Source organism: Ascidiella aspersa, chromosome 6 (assembly GCF_963924565.1).
Source record: "Ascidiella aspersa chromosome 6, kaAscAspe10.2, whole genome shotgun sequence".
NCBI classification, from domain to species: domain Eukaryota; kingdom Metazoa; phylum Chordata; class Ascidiacea; order Phlebobranchia; family Ascidiidae; genus Ascidiella; species Ascidiella aspersa.
Genome location: NC_139452.1, coordinates 23,687,891 through 23,707,884, shown reverse-complemented (window position 1 = coordinate 23,707,884; position 19,994 = coordinate 23,687,891). Strand labels below are relative to the sequence as shown.

The 19,994-nt window shown below is 35.2% G+C and overlaps 3 protein-coding genes across 3 annotated transcripts; 2 read left to right on the top strand and 1 right to left on the bottom strand.

The window, feature by feature from the left end:
- Positions 1-2,737: 2,737 nt before the first annotated feature.
- On the top strand, positions 2,738-6,790 carry LOC146140896 (dual specificity mitogen-activated protein kinase kinase 5-like). The gene is made up of 4 exons (XM_083391095.1): positions 2,738-3,007; positions 3,713-4,536; positions 5,121-5,419; positions 5,764-6,790. Exons 1-4 carry the CDS (start codon positions 2,879-2,881, stop codon positions 6,015-6,017), a joined length of 1,506 nt encoding a protein of 501 aa, XP_083247221.1. The 5' UTR covers positions 2,738-2,878; the 3' UTR covers positions 6,018-6,790.
- On the top strand, positions 6,790-9,765 carry LOC146140895 (solute carrier family 22 member 18-like). Its single transcript, XM_083391096.1, has 7 exons — positions 6,790-6,914; positions 7,367-7,464; positions 7,541-7,686; positions 7,857-8,101; positions 8,336-8,578; positions 8,863-9,088; positions 9,195-9,765. Exons 1-7 carry the CDS (start codon positions 6,825-6,827, stop codon positions 9,362-9,364), a joined length of 1,218 nt encoding a protein of 405 aa, XP_083247222.1. The 5' UTR covers positions 6,790-6,824; the 3' UTR covers positions 9,365-9,765.
- Positions 9,766-9,831: 66 nt separating this feature from the next.
- LOC146140894 (SKA complex subunit 1-like) lies at positions 9,832-11,863 on the bottom strand. The gene is made up of 5 exons (XM_083392255.1): positions 11,579-11,863; positions 11,387-11,504; positions 11,214-11,313; positions 10,514-10,680; positions 9,832-10,226 (listed from the first exon to the last, which is right to left on the bottom strand). The coding sequence occupies exons 1-5, from the start codon at positions 11,807-11,809 to the stop codon at positions 10,057-10,059; spliced, it is 786 nt and encodes a 261-aa protein (XP_083248381.1). The 5' UTR covers positions 11,810-11,863; the 3' UTR covers positions 9,832-10,056.
- Positions 11,864-19,994: the final 8,131 nt, after the last annotated feature.

Genomic DNA, 19,994 nt, shown 5'->3' with positions numbered 1-19,994 from the left:
TGTAATTGCGGCCGCATATAGGCCTAGGCGGATAAGAGTAATTTTCTTATCATGAAAATGGTAGAATTAACCACCAATAGTAGTAATAGGTTATTAGGGTCAACGTAGCAAGAACATTACGCTAGCAATGGGGCCCGTGACCAGCAAGCAATTTGTAACGTAAAATACATTGGGAACTGGTGAAAGTTAGTTTACATCGTTGATGCTGTGCCATGTATTCTTTTGAAAAGATAAGTAAATTTTATCTTGAAACGTAGAATTATGCTTTACGTTTCGAGGAGTGGGATTTTAGTACTGGTGCCGAAAAACGCTGACTTACTAAAACGCCGCTAATGGAGTTAGCCGGATTCGCGACTTCCGGCCTTTACCAAAAGAGATTGAGTTGGCAATTAAGCCTTGTAAGCCAGGCACGCCTTGGCGTAAGATTACAGATGAACAAGCTATTTTTTTTAGATAGGGTTCAGGAGTCCTTACGGTACATTTGTATCCTTGTTAATTAGAAAGTATCTGCGCTTACTTGCGCAGATTGGTTCATGAAATAAAGTAATATAATGCAGACGTTGCAGTGTACACTCGAGATTAGTCAATTTGACTGGCTTGCGTTTTGAAAGTGTTTGCGAATCCGTTTCTAGAAACGTTGTGTGTTTAAGGGTGAGAAAATTCGGTTAGAAACGCGGTCAGAACACAATCGTAGAGCGCCTTAAGGAAATCGCTTGATTTCCGCTTTTTTAATTTTTAATTAGGGTTGCATTCTAAAGTAAGCGATGCATTGAAATTATTTACATAAAATATTTAAGACATTACAAACGTGAGTAGGGTTTACTCCTAAAGTCGCGTTTAAAGACTTACACGAATTGAATCATATAGTTTGCCAGTGAATGAATTACTATGCTTTTAAGTACTTCCGACTCGCGTGCAGCGTAGCCTATACGATTTAGAGTTTCCTGAACTAAAACTCAAACGTGTGAATTGTTTTAAACAATTTGAAAACTATTCAAAATTAAGTATTTTTGATATATGCATGATTTGCAAATTTCGACACATTTAAATGGTTTGAGAAAAAGTCGCATAAAAACAATTTACAGACCTTTCAGTAGATATTTTTACTTATTATATATATAATTTTGTTTTTACTTTAAAAGTATAATAGATTTTTCACCTGATAAACTAGGCAGAATCGCAGTTATAGTGAAATCCATGTGCAATTGCGTTTTCCATGATTCCAAACGGTGGTACGTGATGTCTTTATCGGCAACGTTTGTTTGTATTTAGTATTTCGAATTCCAAGCAAATGCTTTGCTGACGATATGGAGCGTCTTTCGACGTATACTTCGACGAGATCAATTCTTCTAACAGCTAGCTTCTTGTAGGTTCCAAACATGGCAGTTTTTAGGCGGTCGTTTGTAGGTAGTCCGTACAGATTAAGGTACATCTTCATTTTGATCTTCGTTCGACGACTTTTCTTGGCCATAAGAAATAGAGTTCTTTTTTCCTCACTCGAAGGCAACAATTTGAAGCAAGCGGGTTTTGATTACAAGTCTCATTAAACTAATTTGCCTCGGCAATCAACCACACTATTACTTCAATAAGTATTGCTGTTGTCTGATTACAAATCCACAAAGTTTGTGTTGGTTATTATGGGCAAACCGGCTAATGCCGGCAAGCACAACCACTCACTGCATTGACTAGACAAGACTGGATATATATTGATATAACGCGCTGCTTATAACAAGGTGAAAATTTGCATGAACAAAAACAAAGGCGACACAGAAAAGCGGAAATGTTTCATATCCCGAAGCCTTTTTGTCAGCCGGGAACTGTTACAATAACGCGTTCACACAGGTGAAATACTTTTATCTATAACGGAAATATGTGTCACGATATAACATTATTCAAGTGTGGAACAGCCGAATGCTTTGTTCTCAGAATGACAGCGAGTGTTTGGTAAAAGGCGTGAAAAGTGGCAAATCATAAATCGTAACATATTTGATAAATACACAGATTCTATAAACGTTTAAAATATTTAATTAACCTCTAAATTGACCCCTGTCGTTACAGATCCACCCCTGTTCTCTTGTGTCATAATATAATCAGGGTTATTATACCGTGCTTATTTCTAAGATTTGTGCTTATTTTTGATGACAGTGTCTTAGAAAATACTGATGTGCTTATTTTTGAGTTGTGTGCTTAGTTCGTCTTATTTTAGAATTTATTAAGCCTCAATATATTGTTCACTATACAAGTTTGCTGAACTCTGGCCAAATACAAAACGGAAGTTTCGCCAATTCAACCTAATAAACAATTTTTTTTTCTTGAGCTTTTGCTTTAAGGTTCATAACTAACAACAAGGTTTTTGAGAGTATTGTATTTGGATGCCTCCCCACAACAAAATCCTGTACCGCCCCGAGTTATTAAAAGCGTGCTTATTTTTTGGTCTTAGCAGATGGTAACCCTGCTCCCTGCATATAATGAATTTTGGTAATGATTTCAAGTAATATTGTGTGGGAACCCCCAATAATAAGAAACCATTCGTAATAAATTAAAAAACATCTGATTGAAATTAGTAACTGTTGGTATATGCCCTTTTTCAGACGTACTTTGTTGCAAACTTGGTAACAAACTGCCCATTTCGACAATAAATACCTCTTTCGTTGAATTTTGTTTCATATAGGACGAACTATTTTATTCTGTGAAACATGACGCAGCAAAAAATGCAGAACATATTGTGCAGAACTTTTCCAACAACAAAAAAACAAAATACTGACTACAACAAGTAAATTAAAAGACAGAGTTCAACTTTTCTGTCAAGTAAAGATTAGGATTAATGTAGGTGTCGCATTTCCAGGCTAGTTTATTTTAAATCTTGTGGAAGCAGTTAATGGCTCAGTCTGATTGTTCTTCAAATTTGATCATTCGTTTCGTTTTTGACGACGAACATCAGGTAGAATGGGACGTACAATCTCCGCAAGAAGTTACTTTTCAAGATGTTCTCGAAGTTATTTCCGAGGTATATTTACTGTATTGTAAAGCCGATTTAACCTTTAGTACCAAATAGCTCGTTGTATTATCACACCAGTTTAAAGTTAACTCCGTGCTGAACAGATATTTGAAATGCTGAAAACAAAACTTTCTCTAACTGGTAACTGTTCAAACGAGTTCTTTAAATATTCTGGTTAAAAACTAGAATATTACTTTATAGGAGATATTTTGGATCACTTTGATTGCTAACAGTAGACCCTAAATGCACTTGCGAGATCGTGTGTAGGTCTGCCCAGCAGGTTGAAAAGTTTAATCGAATAACAGCCAAGCAAATTTAAAAGTAGTGTTATTACACCTACGCAATTCTAACCTGCTTAAACATCTTCACGCGCAATATCCTAAGTTTAAAATCTGGAATTTAGAAGTTACCACTGGCCGAAATAAGTCACTTATAATTAACAATATGTTATGGCATAGACTTTTAATCTTAACTCATAAAATTCTTTAACCACCACACAGAAATTTGGTAATTTTTCCCAACTTTGTATTGTTTCCTAATTTAAATAACTGTTTCTTAATGTTTGTTAAGAAACTAAGAGACCCAAAGAAAATTATATTTGTATCTTTTAAATGATTTTCTATTTGTCAACAACTTATATAAATGCTGTGCTGTTTGAGAATAAACATCTGTACTGTACCTAAATTAATGATGCCCTTGTATAACACTTTAAAGGCAAGTGCGGATCATCTTTTTGTCACATCGTTTGAATATAAAGATGAAGATGGTGATCGGATCACAGTAAAATCAGATGAGGAACTTCGTGCAATGATAAACTTTCACATGATGTCGCCATTTCAAAATTCGTTTGACGAATTCATCAGTGAAAATGCAAAAGACCTTGCAACTAGACATCTCTTGATTTATCCGAAATTAAGCAAAGACCCAAGAAAGAGGAACAAGCATGATTTAAAGGTTACAATTGCACCAACTGCTTCTTCATTGTTGCTAGCCCCTTCATCATCAACACAGGATGACTATCAAAATGGAATGTTTATGGCGAGTAATATACATCGAAGCCACCAAGCTTCAAATTCACAAGGTAACTTTGTTAATACCCAAACACAGCAAGCGTCTGCCAAATCTCGGAACTTTCTGCCTGAAATTCACTCTGAAGTGCAGCAAAATCCATCTGCCTCAAACTGTGGGCCTGGACAGTCCCTAACATTGCAGCTGGGCACCCTTGGGAATGATGCACTAATGTTTTTGGAAATTCTCGGCAACGGGCATAGCGGTGTTGTCAGAAAAGCCTTGCACAGAACTACAAACACAGTAACAGCCGTTAAAGCAATAACCCTTGATTTAACCGGGGAGGAACAGCAGCAGATTTTAAGAGAGCTGGAGATCTTGAGAAGGTGCAATGGTTGTCCAAACATCATTGCTTTCTATGGAGCATACTTTGATGAAAATCGAGTGCTGCTCTGCACTGAGTTTATGGACGGAGGATCGCTTGACCGCTATGGAGCTATACCAGAGTCTGTTCTGGTGAATGTTGCAAGGTAGGAGGGAGTTTATGTAGAACAATTAAGTTGATTTGATTATGCAGGAGAATAAGTTTGACTACAATTAAAAAATAGTTTGAATTGACAGGAAGGACAATTTACATTTTAGTAAAAACTTATCTAAATCAATCCTTTTTGTCAAGTTTACTCATCTGCACTTAACTTTCAAAATTCTAGTTTGTTTAAATAACATAACAGCTTTGGCACTGTCGCACATTTTCAATAAAACAAACCATTAAGCCTTTTATAACTCTTACAGCAACGTTATGCTGAAAAAATAAAACTTTTGAAATGGGCAAAACAAGTTTTGTATAGCATAACAAATTTTGCATGTAGGTAGTTTAGGTGAGCAAAAAATATAATTTAGGGAGTGTTCTACACACCCATTTTGAACACCTGTAGTTTAAGTAGCTAACAGGTATTTTCCTTAAAAATACAATGTGAAATCTTCAGTTAGGTAAATAGCTTTAGTGTTTTAAAATGCTTTATACCTAGGGAAACCCTGATAAATAAACTCTGATATTTTTTTATAATTTTGCAAAAACGCATTTCAGCTTTACCATAATCTTTTATTTGTGCAGTTCCATTTCGTTTGGTCTTCGCCACCTTTGGAGCTTGCGAATCATGCATCGAGACGTCAAACCATCAAACGTACTGATAAACACAGACGGCCATATAAAGCTCTGCGACTTTGGTGTCAGTACCCAGCTGGTGGACTCAATTGCCAAAACCTATGTCGGCACAAATGCTTACATGTCACCAGAGCGTATTATTGGACGCAACTATACCATCTATTCTGATGTTTGGAGCTTTGGAATATCAATCTGCGAACTAGCAACTGGCAGGTTTCCATATCCACAGCTAGCGTCAAAAATTGAAGGTGCTTTTTTAATTTATATTAAACTTTTAATATAAAATACTATGTGCTGGAACACATTAACCTGCGGTGATCAACCATTGAACAGTCATAACATTTTTTAAGTGCAATGGCTGATACAAAGTGTAGGATTACTTGTTACAAATATATATGCACATAGATTTAAAATGTTTTTTTTTTTTTTTTTCTGTAAAACTTGTGATTTTCCCTTTCTTAAAATATTAAATAATTGAGTAAAGTAAAACTAAACTGTCTTATACACATTTGTGAGCGCTAAACAACAAAACTCCTGATGTGTTTTACACAATAACCTAGTAAACTTCCTTATAAATTCTTGAACACTTTAGGTTCGAAAGGCATTTTACCCATGGAGCTGATGCAGTGCATTGTGAACGATCCACCCCCAAGCCTCGAAGTTGAGCACTTTTCGCCACAACTGGTCGACTTTGCCAAGTGCTGTCTGCACAAAGAGGCATCTAAACGCCTGTTGCCCCGACAATTGTGTTTACATCAACTTGTCACCAGCTTACTGGAAGCTCCACAACAACACATTCTGGCACATGTGGCTGGATGGATTCGCTCAAAGCTGCAGCATGTATAACACCCTGTTGAACAGATGCATATATTTTTGAATACAAACAACCTTACCTAGTTCATGTACATACAGGTTTTTCATTTTTCTGTTGACTACATACTCCAATCTTTATGTCATACAGGCATAAAATTGTCGTAATTAAAATAAATTAATTAAAGAGAAGTAAGTTCACATTGTTTAATTAAAAAGTATTTTGTTAAGTCTATTTAAAAAAACACAAATTATATATTACGTGCTTTTTTCAATTCTCAAAGTGAATATCCCAAAACTAATATTCTTGCTGGTGTGGTATGAAGCCACCAATGTGTAATGTAAAAAAACGTATCACTATTGTTGCATCATTTTGTAGCTAAATTTCTAGCTAAAGGTCATCATTTGTGTTTTCCATATTGAAGCATTAAATAATTAGATAAACATGTGCCAAAAATCTCTGGTAATATTCATTTGGTTTACTGGCGTATATATATATACATTTTAATAGTGTATTGTCTGTTTTTCTTAATCTGCATTTCATTGTGGTTCAGTGTACAAATTGTCATGATCAATCTTAACTTTTCCGAAGTGCTTTAAGATTTTTTTCTTTATCTGTTGTTAGTATGAGAAATATTTATATAAATTTAAAATTCTTCTGGTTTTATACCACTAAGAATTAAAAGCTGTGTTTTTAGAATCTGTAAAAGTGTTGCTTTATATTTGCATTTTTGTAAAACACATAATGCACTGCTCAATGCCAATTGTCTATGCCGTTTTTAAAATTTTCAATTTCTCTATCTTTTAGAGATAGGTTATATAGGTTCCTAATTGTTATGAACTATGCAATCTGCTTCCAGAATTACCTTTTTCACCCATGTCAATCTTGCTCTATATGCGTTGTGTTTTTGGATTCAGATTGGAACACTACCTGTGAGTATTAAGTGTTTTAACAGATATGTCACTAGTTCTCAACTGGGTGCCGATAGGCACTTTAGAATTTTTAGGAATCTGATTTTGGCTCAATTGGTAAGTTTCTTGATACAACTATTTGTTTACTATTAGAGACAATTATATCTAATGACACTTTTCTGAAGGTTTTAGGTTGATTGTGTTGTTCAAGTTCCATTTATAGTAACATTTCTGTAAAATACTGCATCACTGAGATATATAGTCACCATTTTATTGCTGGCTATTATTAGAAGTCCTTGATAAGGCTGCTTATCATTTTGTCTGTTGAAAAAAATAATTGCAAAATGTAACATAAACTGAAATTACAGGTTTGAAATTTGTCTTTGCATTGGTAAACGAGCGAATACTAAATCTCGACCCTGAATTATAAATTTAAGCAATATACCAAACTTATACAACATTTATGATTTTAGTACCTCACAAAAAAGTTTGATGTGAACCCAGTTACATATGGCTATCTCCAAACAACCTTTGCAGTAGTTCAGCTGATGGGAGGACCCCTGTTTGGCAGGTAAAATGACTTTATTGACAAAATTTAATTTTTTACTTTTTTTAAAGAAAGGGTTAAAATTTAACTTCTTTTCTAGGTTTGGTGATCTTTTTGGGAGCCGAACTGCTCTCGCTATTGCATTTATGTCGGCGTTTTGCAGTTACTTTTTGCTGGGTCTTGCAAATACAGTTTTTGTTATTTTTTTATCAAGACTTCCATCTGCTTTTATGCATGCCATGCAAGGTACAACAAGGTTTGGCATTCATTTATTTGGTGATGCTATTTCGAATAATAACTAGCTTAAAGTAATTTGGAACTGTTGAACTTTAAAACTAAATTAATGAACTTGCACTGCTTTTTGTATAACTTTAATGCTGCTAGTTTTTACTGATTGCCTTTGTGCCTTTTAAAAGGTGCTCAAATGATTGTCACCGATCTGACTGAGCCAAAAAACAGGCCGGACCAGCTTGGTAAATTGGGAATCTCCTATGGTATTGGAATGGTTATGGGCCCAATGATTGGAGGTTGGTGTACCACTTACGCAAGCGAGCAAGTTGCTGCCTTTGTCGCTGCATTTGGATCTCTTGTGTCTGTCGTTTTGGTTTTAACATTTATTCCAAACAACATCAAACAACTGGCAGACACGCCAATAAAAAAGGTTGCTATCCTGATAATAGCTTTGTGAATAGTTAGCCGAAACAGTGGATAAACAAATATATACCAGAATAACGTATTTTAGTATACTATACCTGGTAGCAACAGCATATTTATTCTTCTTGATTAGATGAACATTTAGGTATATTCCGCATTATGATTGAGTAAATATCCACCTTTAAGAATTTATTTCAAGGTTTCGCTTTAATGTATATTGTTATGACTATATTCAAACTAGCAATATCATGCAAACGATGATTCCCCAAGTAAAAAGAAGTCTGGAAAACTGGTAGACTTTGAGCTCTTTCTCAACTTGGTGTGGAGAAATATGGAGGCGAGAAAATTGCTTCTTGTTAAAACAATATCTGGTCTTCCCATTGGGATTCTTCACAGCATGTTTAGTTTGGTTGCAATGAACCAGTTTCACCTTAGTGCAGCTCACAACGGCTATGTCCTTTCTTACATCGGTGTAATATCAATGGTGGGTTGAAAACATTCTTCAATATTAATATTAGTGACTATAACAATAGTACATCAAATAAATATATATATATATAGTTTATGGTTTGATCAAACAATGTTTTAGAAGTAGACTTTGTAAAGCTGTTATTTCTATGTTTACAGTTTAGTTACAATTCTTGATTTAAGAAAAATTTGCAATAAAAAATGTGAAAACATTAAGTTGTGAAATTAATTTTAATATTTATAAGCGCGTTACTACCGGGATCTTTCGTCGGGTTGTTTAATACGTTTACATGTTTTAAGTTAAGCCAAGGTTTGGTGGTGGGGCGTCTTACTAAGCAAGGTTGGAGTGAATGGACTTTAATTACGTGGTGTGTTGCTGCGCTTACCGTATCTAACGCCATGCTATCCCTGGTCGATGGAGTGTTTGGCTTCTGCCTGGTTAGCCTTCCAATGGTTATCGCTGGAGCTGTTTTCTCCACTGTAATCCAAGCAATGCTTACAAAATCAGTCTCCATAAGTAATACAGGTAAATAATTTCATATGCAATTAACCATGACCTTAAATCTTGTTTTAGATCAGATGAACTGTTTAACATGTGTTAAGGTAAAATGAATTATTATTTTTGTTTTTAGGTTCAGTTTTGGGAATTAGCATGGCGGTACATTCCCTCATCAGAAGTATTTCACCCACAATGGGTGGTTTTCTCTTGCAATATTTTGGTTTTATGTCATTCGGTGTGCTTGGTGCTTTATGTAATGGCGTCCTTTTTATCTATCTGAAAATGTCCCATCACCATACTTAATGCATAAAGACTTCTGCATAATTGAAACTAACCTAGTAAACATTCGAATATGTAAATTGTAACCTACAACACCTACCTAGAATGTGTCTCTTGTGATGGATTTGTCAAGACAGTGTGAACTTGTTTGCTGCACTTACTTAATGTCAATCAATCCTATATATATTTTAAAGTAAATGCACTTTTTTAAAAATTGTTTTGATGTCATCCAAATATAGTTGTTGCAATATATTTAAAGTGAAAATTGTTTCAAAGGGCAATAAGTAAGAAAGAATTACAATAAATGTTTTTACAAAATGTTTGGCCACACTCTTTATTCATGATATAATCTGCTTCTGTTGTACGTGAACTATTCTAGTTTTTTTTTAGGATTGCACCATTATTTGTGAATGTGGAGAGTTCAAAATACAGATTGCAGAATCCAGAATCCAGTGCGTTTTGATTTATTTAAGCACGGGCTAATAAATTTTTTTACATAAGATATATAAGACATATTAACAGAAAGTTAAATCAATTAACAGTGAACGACGACTTTAAAAAGCTTTTGCCCAAACATTATATATATGCCTTGTTTATTTCTGACATAAATACTTTTAAGCGCCTTTAGAACACCACAAGCTAAAGCTTTAGCACCTCAAACAATTTTATCCAGGATAAAATAAATGTAACAACAAAACAATTAAAAATTAATTTGATCATGATTTTAAAATGGCGTATCTGGTTATCTTTCCTTTGTGTAATTCTTTAACAATACCCAAGTGTCTCAACACAAGGAAAACTGTGTCTTTTGTTTTCCTTTTGACTTTTAGCATATTTCCAAACCGCTGTATGTCTTCATTAACAAAAAACACTGAATGCTGTGTGCCTGAAAAAAAAAATATAATTACTAGCCAAGGAAATAAACGATTGCCTAAAATTATTTTCAGGTAATGTTTCACATATCCTGGCTTAATACTTTATAGCCTATTTACAACAGCTCTTTTGGCATACATGAACTTTTAATTAAGCTAAAATTTTATGTTAAAACCAAGGACTTAAGAAAGAAAGTAATATAAGAACCAGTTTAAAAGCACGCAAAGCACTACTACCGTAACACACCAATTATCAGTTTACATGTTTAATATAGAAAATAAATAATAGTCTTCAATTCACCTTTAACGTCTTTGCCTTGTTCCAAATAAACTGCCCGCTGTTTTTCTTCTTTAAGGGACAGTGTTTTTCTTGGCCTATGCAGCAAATTGTACTTGGCAGTAAGGATTTCGTTCACTTCATTTATCCCGGCATTCATAACATCAAGTGTCATATGACTTTTCACATGCCTAAAGAAAAATATATATTCATTAGATTAGGGAGGGCCACCTGCAGCCCCCAGGCTGGATCAACCTGGCAATGTAAAACCTCTTATATAAACTGGGCACAAGGCTATTTTTTTGGGGGGGGTCGGCGCAATTTTTCTTATGTCCACTACATAAATGGAAAAAAATCTAGGTACACCCCTGATTAACAGTCTTACAGTTGTGATGATAAATGCTTAAGAAATACATATTTTAACAACAAAATTGTCGGTTAAAATTTCTTGAGACTTTCTGCTTTGTTTTGCCAGGAACTAGAAAAACGGTGCTTTAACAGAAATACATATATATATATATATATGTTGTATAAATATTTCCTAAACTAGCTATTTAAAAAACACTGGTTACACTGTAGTACCATGTTGATTTGAAATTGTAGATTTAGATTTAAAGCAACCACAAAGTTCTTATTGAATTTTTTCATCATTTCGTTTAACCTTTTTAAAAAAAACATACGGGGATGGGCAGTACAAACAAATTGTGCTTTAGCAGAAACTAACCTTGGAACTTTAGCAAACTCCTCATGGGACACATGATTAAGTTGGGGAACCACCTTTTTCTTGGGCTTACTTTCTTCAACATTTTCCTTGTTGACATCAACTAAATTTAATAAAATAATATGTACAGTTCTATACAGGTAAAGGAATTATCAAGTTTATAAAAGATAACTTGCCTTGATTTGTTAGGGTCACTTTTTCATTTGAAGTTGGAAGGGATTTAGAGTTTTGCAGTGAGTGCACTATAAGGCCATCTAAATGCACTTCTAGTTCCTTTAGTGATTCTTGTCTTGACTGAATATAAAATATCTACTGACTTTTTTGTTAAATATACAATGAAAAGCATAAAAAAATATTGCTTTTCAAACCTTGAGGGCATTTATCTCTTTTCTCCAAATTGCCATCTCTTTGGTTATTGTGCCAACAAGGTTTTGAAGGTCAACCACTTTTCTGTGAATGTCGCAGAATGCTGCACGGCCATCACTTAGTTGCATAAGTGGCTGTATTGTAAGACCACTGTTAACTTCCACAATTAGTCTTTCAATGTGGCTTATGTAAGCCTTAATCGATTCTGGAAAACCTGGATTAACTTCCATCATGTATTTTTTAACACTAAATTTTAAACAACTAAGAGTGATGTGTAGATGATCTATCCAAAACTGTTTTAAAGTAGAAAAATTTTTTAAATCATTATTACAATATATTATATTATTAAATAAATCAGATTTTTATTCAACAGAAAGATTCTGTACATAGTTAATGTAAAGCATGACGGCAGAATGCTGGTGACTTGGCGACTATGTCGGCCAAAGAAATTGTAGCCCAAAAAATTATTTAGCAAAAAAATTATTTTTTTAAAGACCCATTTCACAAAAACTATTTAATCACATGTATATTTTTAAAATGCCAAATATGTAGGAACATTATACAATTACAATTCGCAGTCCAATAATTTTGTTGTGCCATTCTAAAAAAGTTACGGAGGTGCGAAGCAGGTTGTTTAGTGGGAAAAAGCCAGTGTTAGGCATATAGATTATTCTTAAAGAGTACTCCAGATCATAGAATTGTTCATATATAAGTACTTCTATATTGAGTTGAAAAAGCAATCAAATAGTCACCATTCCTGATAAATAGGAAGGTATGACATTTACATGGGAATATCGAGGATGTACAAGGCTATGCTTGTCCACCTAGGGCCTAATACTCTATGATAACCTCCGAAAACAATTTGGATTATAAATATCGTTATTTTAAGCACTAAAAAAATTGAAAATTTTTCCAAAGAATCCATTTTTTGTGCTTTTTTATCTGGTTTTGAGCTACATGTTTGCACACAAGTTCGCCTAAAAACAGTTATCTGCACCACCAGGTTTGTTTGTTTCTTTGGGTTTATTTGGTGCAATAGACAACCAACCGGGTAATTTTGCACCTAGAAGAAGAAAAATCATGTTATTCGGTCAGTCACAATCTGCAACCAGAGTTTAGTACAATCTCAGTTAGTAGCGTAATACTATTTTCATTAAGCAGAAGGTTCTAAAAGTTATATTCACCATTTAGCTTATTAAAACATAGTTGAAGATTATTTCTAATGTTCAGCGGTTTCTGCAGTGTGCACACATTTCATTTGGGTGGCATCCAATCCAGATGGTAGTTTAATGGCCTTAAATTCTATACATCATTGAAAAACGTTTTTTTAGTGGTCCCAGGTTGCACTTTCGCATGTCCCTTATGTATTTGCTAATGTCACAAAAAGTATTGCCCTTCGGCGCAACATTTTGCTTTGTAATAGCCTTGCCAATGCAGTTTAACTTTGGGGGCGTGACCAAAAAAACGAAGAATTCAGGTTAAAAATGCTTGTCACCAGAAGGCTGGCGAGATTCTGCAAGCCTGATGTAAAGAAGTGAAATCATTTCATGCAATTCACATAAAACACTTTTTTTTACAGTAACAAGAAAGAAATAATATATAATAATAATAGTTGACCCACAAGAAAGTATGGCAGATCTCGCGTGTGCATGGAGTACACACAAACTGTTTTTGAAAAATAATCGGGTGTGCAGCTGATACAAAATGCACACTGGTTCTAGACAAGCGCCAAAAAAAACATTATAATCCCTCATATTCTTTTTTAAAAAACATTAATTAGGGCTGTCCAAAAGAAAACTAAATGCTGGCCAAGAAAACATTGTTATGACAACAATGAAAAAGATCAACAGCGTGTATACTATTTCCTAGCTGAACTTAGAATTTATGCAAAACTTATTTGTATTAACTTTAATTCGCGCGCATTACGCTCCAGTGACTTTCAGTATTTCGCATCACTGCATAAACTAATAGATAGCTCAAAACAGTTGTCGAGTTTGAATTAAAGTAGGGGTGTCCGCATGCAGTCTGGGACATGTTTGTATTTGTTCAGTAAGAGTTCAAATTGAATTATACAGCTATAACGAATATATGTTTTAGTTTTAGGTTTGTATACCGCCCCTTTTCTTTGTATTTGTGAGTGCTGCTGAACACGTTTGTGTGTTCGTAGGCTACACTGTATATTGAGCATAGTGCAGATAAAAAAAAACAATTTTTCATAGCCTAAAATAGTCTTTGTTTCTTAGTTCTGTTAGTATGACCCTCTCACGTACTTAAATTATGCTGCCATCATATGGCATGGAAATAACCTATGCCCAACAACAAATTTTTATTTTAAATCGTGTCTGCATGTAACAGCCTCGCTTCGTTATGGGTGGCCAACCACTGACAGACCAAGAGCCACACCTTACACATAAGCAGTAATAAATATCATACCACTTCTTTCATAAATATTCCGTATGGGCTACATATTTAGGCCAATTTTCTAGAACTGTTTACTTGACTCTGCAAAAATCAACATAAGATCTGGCGACAAAGCCTTCGACCCTTTACCTAACTGACCAACTGCCATGATACGAACAGTTTGGTTAGGCTGACAGGACTTCACAAAGGGGTAAAATACATATGCAAGGTTAACCGAGTTTCGGGGAAAACATGTTTATTCATTAAAATAAGCAAAAAATAAGCACACGAGAATTGACACTGTACATCATAAAACATGCGACCCGTGGCCCGCGTTTTGTCCATGGTGACGTGTGCTTATTTCTAATAAACGAGCGGATTTTTAAGTTGCGTGTTCATTACTACCTCTTTGGTTAACTTATTATATTTCGAAGAAGGTTTTTATCAGTATAAGAACTTTGCTATCTTTCTTCGTATACCGGGTTATTAAAGCAATGTGAAACAACTCGAAACAACTTTAGAATCAATTTATTAAAACACAGTGGTTAAAGTAATGGCGTTCCAGTAAAACAAATGTTTGCTTTACTGATTATTGGCGGTAAAGTATTTTTGTGTTTGAAGTACGTCAGGAATAAATACAGAGAAATAAATACAGGTTTTGAAGGGAGAGGTTTGCAACATGCGGCCACGGCCTTGCATGGCCATCGGCACCTATTTTGCTGACCGGAACAGTTTTTGTCGTATCGCCTTCATGACCTCTTTCTGTTATCTCTGAAAATACAAATATTTTTTTATAAACTTAGCAGTTCTGTACAAAGCGTTCGTTTTGCTATCGCTTTGAGCTGTTAGGTTAAGAACAAAAAAAAAACGTTTTGGTTATGAACAAACGCAACTACAGTTAAAAAAAACATTGTCTTCAAACAAAACGGCAAAAATATAACTTGCTCATGGCAATATAAAATGTTCATCTATAGAAGTGTTAAGACGCCTTAAACACATTGGCATACGACGAGATTTTTGAAAACAACTTTCGGTAAATGTCCCAAATAAGTGTTCGGTATCCGGTTCGATTACTGAACCAGTATCTCGTGTGAATTTAATAAATTAATGTTTTTAAGCGAACCACATCCAAGAATTAGTAAAAAATGTCGAGAGAATATCAGCCCAATGTTTTACTTACACTGTGTTCCAATCGCATCGAGTAGGTTGAACTTAACGTTGTGTCAGTGAATTTCCTACGTTCGACCCAACCCCTAGGGGAAGTGCGGGACCCATGGAACATGGGGACCAATGAAACACTGGCATATTGCGCCCCCTGTTGGCGGAACTACATAAAATTTTGGTTGTGGGAATGAGATTTTGTGTACAGAACTTTGTCTAAAAAGTTCTTCAGCGTGCTTTGGGAAATGGTTGATTTATTTTAATTTTTCAATTTTCTAGGTGAAAAATGTACTTTTGAGCTTAATATTCGTAAGGTGTTTTGATAGTCTTTAGGTAATCGTAAGGCAGTGAATACTTTTTTGTGGGGAGAGGGGATATCTAGGTACATGTTGAAAGTTAGTTTGATTAATTTAGTTCAGAGTTCTGGCTAGCCATGTGTGTTTTTATTAAAAATGGAGATTAGAGGACCTTTGGAACAGTCTGTTCTATTGGTCTCTCGATAATTTTGTGATTATAGTCTTAGATTTTAAGAATATTAGTATGCCAACTTTTAAGACAAGAACATCTAATAAGGGGTTGTTCACTGATGGCCAGGGCTGCGGAGTCAGACTCGGAACTCGAGTAAGTACCAGAGTCCCGAGTCTGACGTGCGCATGCGCAGTACCAAGAACTGATATTGCCGTCAATTGCAGTTTGTAATAGCAAAATAGCATATGGTGGATATTTTCGGACCATTAATTGTGAGTGGAGTGCTGCATATCCACCGTATTTAGTTCGGACTCGGGACTCGACGAAATCGCACATTAGACTTTTATTATATTTGCAGATATGTTCTCCTAAAAAGAAAAACAATTGATATCACAAACCTGGGTTGCAAATTATAACAGAAATAAAAAGAATCATTTTAGCATTTAAAGTTTGTTTCCATGTGTTTTTATTTTATTTCTGAAAATACATTTTCTTGAGCCAATATTTCTACACCACTTAGCGCAGTGTTTTTAGATGTAGTCTTTCTCTGTTCCATAGGTCCCATGGGGTGTTCCATAAGTTCTGTGGGGTGGGATCACTGGAACAAAAAGTTACGTTTTTTATATTTAAAAAGAACTTAGAAGGATATGTCAGATTTCAATTATTTTTTCCATGTAGGTATCAATAGCTGTAAACTTTCCCAAGAAAATAACCGCGAGTGTTTTCGAGTTGTAATTCGAAAGATATTATCGAAAAATAAAATCCGGTCCATGGGTCCCGCCTCTCCCCTACTACAAGTATTTCAATGTTTCTCATGATAAATCTTATGAAACCAGTCCATCTTGATGAACATCAAAATGCAGATTCCGTTTACAAGAAGTCATTTTTCCGAATTTTTTTTTGTATTGTTTGGGTTGGGATAGGTCAAGCATTATGATTAATAATAAATATAATAATTCTTGACCCAGCCACACCCAAACGAAAGTAACAAATTACATATATTTAGTGCGACCGCTGCCCTTGCGTTTTGGCAACGAGTTATTAAATGTCTGGTAAAGTAGTAGATAATACAACGAATATCAGATTCAACAAGAAGTCGGTTTCGTGCTTTAGATTTGATAAAAAGCAATGCAGAGAAGCCGCATTCGAATATGTAAGTTAAAGAAAACGAAACCAGAACATCCGGAGCTTGAATGCCTGTCCTTAGATCGCAATGTTGAATTTTAACCCAAACATTTTGTAGGTTGTAAATTTCAACTTATCTTTTGCAAAATAATCGTTTGTTAATTCTATAAATTCTTGGATTGCTTCAGGAATATCTTTCACCTTACATATAAAAGGATTTTTTTCTACTTTCATTAAAATACTACCAGTATATATATCGGGAATGAATCGTTTAAACTCATACTACACGTTTGAAGATGGCTGACGAGTGATGATGTCCTCTTTAAGGTTTTCACTAAAATCATATCCAGTAATCTAAATCCGTCTACTACACAAAAGGCCAAAAAAATCGTGCTTTTGTTTTGCAACTAAAAACAACTCGACTTCTTTTAGAAAATACGAGAGAGCATATTCCCTATAGACAGCCATATCTTTATAAAGCTGCTCAAAAATCGAAGGTTTAGTGCTGAACTTTTCGCATAATTAACGACTATATTTTGATTAATGAAAATTACCGACATTTTTTGGATTGCTCATTTACACCCTATAAAACGAGAAATTCCCCCCCAGGTTAAGAAAGACTGCATCAAAGAATATAGTATCAAACTGAATCATTATCACTGTCACTGCATACATCATATGGACAACGTTCAAACGCAAAGACGTGCAACATACGGCACGGCACCTATTTTTGTGGACCGCGTAGAAAGTAATGGCCATTCTATCGTACGTTGTTGCTACTTGTAGGATCATTTCCCCTATTTTACTTGGGTTTTACGTTGCACCGCTAATACTAAACTGCTCCAGCTACCCCCAATATTTTGGCAAAGAGTTTATTTACCTATGAGGCCTGGGAAAAAAACTGTATTTCGGTTATTAAAATGTCTACCAGACTCATTCCATGCCATTTCACCAGGTTAGCAACCCAGGATTTCTGATGCCCAAAATTGTTATTAATATGAATGCGAAAAACAAGCATGAAAAAACAATGAAATATTACTTTTTAGTTTTCTCAACTGCTTTCTTTGTCGGGACATATATGTCTTTTTTTTTGTATAGTCACTTTTCTGCTCATTTAAGGGTAAATAAAAAATTCGTACTCGAGGTCTCGTCAGTTTCTTGCATTTTCTCTATGATATGAAACAAAAACCAAGGCATAGATTTGTTGCACATCTTTTGGCGTAATACTACGAATTTTTGCTGATGACGCTTTAATGACGTCATAACTTAGCTTGGACTAATCGATTTAGTCCAGTGTTTCACAAAATATTATGTATTGGCGCCCCTGTGGTAATTACTATCAGAAACAACAAAGTAAATAACTTTTTACACTGCTCCGGAGTGCTCCGTTGATATGCGTGTTTTAATGTTGTTTAGATGGAGCTTTGTGACGTTATTCCTGAAAAATGTAATAGCCATCCGTAAACAAAAATCCTGGGTCCGCGTAGGAAGGGAATTGGGACTTTCCAAAAATTTAGAGTACGGCGAAATCTTGCAGAATATCATAGGGGTTCGACAGGTTAAACTATGGTACCATGTAACAGGACCAAAAAATAAGCACGCTCGTAGGAAAAATAAGGTCGCTACTAATAGGGGCAAATCCAGGAAAACTTTTACGTGGGCATCCAATTACAAATAATCCAAAAACACTTGTTGTTCTCTGCGCCAAATGCAACTTAATCGCGCAAAAGCGCAAGAAAAAACAATGCGTTAATTTGGTTGAATTGGCGAAACTTTTAATTTAAATGAGACGTGACGCCTTCAGCCAGGGTTCCCCAAACTCATTTCATAAAGGGCCAGATAATTGTGGGACTGACCATCTGGGCCGGATAACTGTTAGGATTAACGTTTGCGGACCAGGTACAATATTGTTGTCTTGTTGTCGAACTTTATTAAATTAATTATCGTTAAACGAAGGTATAGAGGAAACCATACAATAAAACCAGCAGTGAGACTTAGTTTGTCTAAGGCTAAGCACACAACCGAAAAATAAGTTGTCACACTTTTAGCGGGGTGTCTTAGAAAATGCAGATTCAGTGTAAATCAGACTCAGTGTATTTGCTGAATAGGTTGTAACCCAAAGACAGAATTCTTTTCAGCCTATAAGCTTGATCTATCTACAATTCTTGCAACGTTTTCTAGAGTATAGACACGGCTCAAAGCCAAACCTGAAAAGTTTTGGCGAACCCGTATTAAATTTAAATTAACTGAAAATTGTTTGTTTACAATTGAAAGTGAGTCCCGTAAGAGCTATTTACATCTAATTGGAAATTTAAAACGATGACACCAGACTCATGTGTTTTTCCAAGTATGTACTAGGAGTTAAACGACGGAAAGTAACTTTAAATGTAGGTCCTCATTGATGACATCAACCTGAAACCGTTTTCCGGGCCGCAAAGCATACTGGGCTGGCGAACCGGTACCTTGATATGCATATTTTGTAATTAGGCTACTCGAGCTTAATCAACTGGTACCAACGTCTCTTGCCCTGCCTGGAGGGTGCGTTGCGAATTTATGTATTTGCACCGCAAGAAAACGAGATGCCGCGGAATTTGGAATAATCACAAGCCGCTTCTGCTAGCAATTTACATTCCGCAACGGCAAATAAGAAGGGACAGGTTAAGGCTAATGACTGTTTTTAACCACAAATTGAGAAATGTTGTATACAGCTGTGCTAATCGTCCAATATGCACTCAGAATTCTATAATCGGTACGATAACATGTTTTCACATTGCCTTTGCTCGAAAGGTTATAGTTAGACCACGATGTGGTTAAAAAAATATTTTTTTGAAATCCCTTAACAATTTTTGTACACTTTTTTGTGACCCCTTACATAGTTCCAATTGGTTCGCGGACCGCAATTTTAAGGAAACCACTAAATTTGAATAAAAAAGCCAAATGTACGCTGTGGGTATTACTTTTAAACAACCGCGCAGTACTTCCAAAGCGTTTTTGTCACATGTTGTTGTGACTGTCCACCTGTGGCTAAAGATAGAATAAATTCTCACCAAAAAGACGAAAAGTTTTCAGGGAGACGTCACATCCATGTATAGTGCACAAAAATGCAACTGACATCTTAGTTTAAATTCTTTCAAGGAGATGGCGGGATGGCCTGGCGAAACGGAGGGAATCGGGTCTGACAAAAATATATTTTTCAACCGATAGGGCATATTTGCAATATTTCGTTTTCCGAAACGCCGTTATAGGACTTTTTTATGTTTGTTG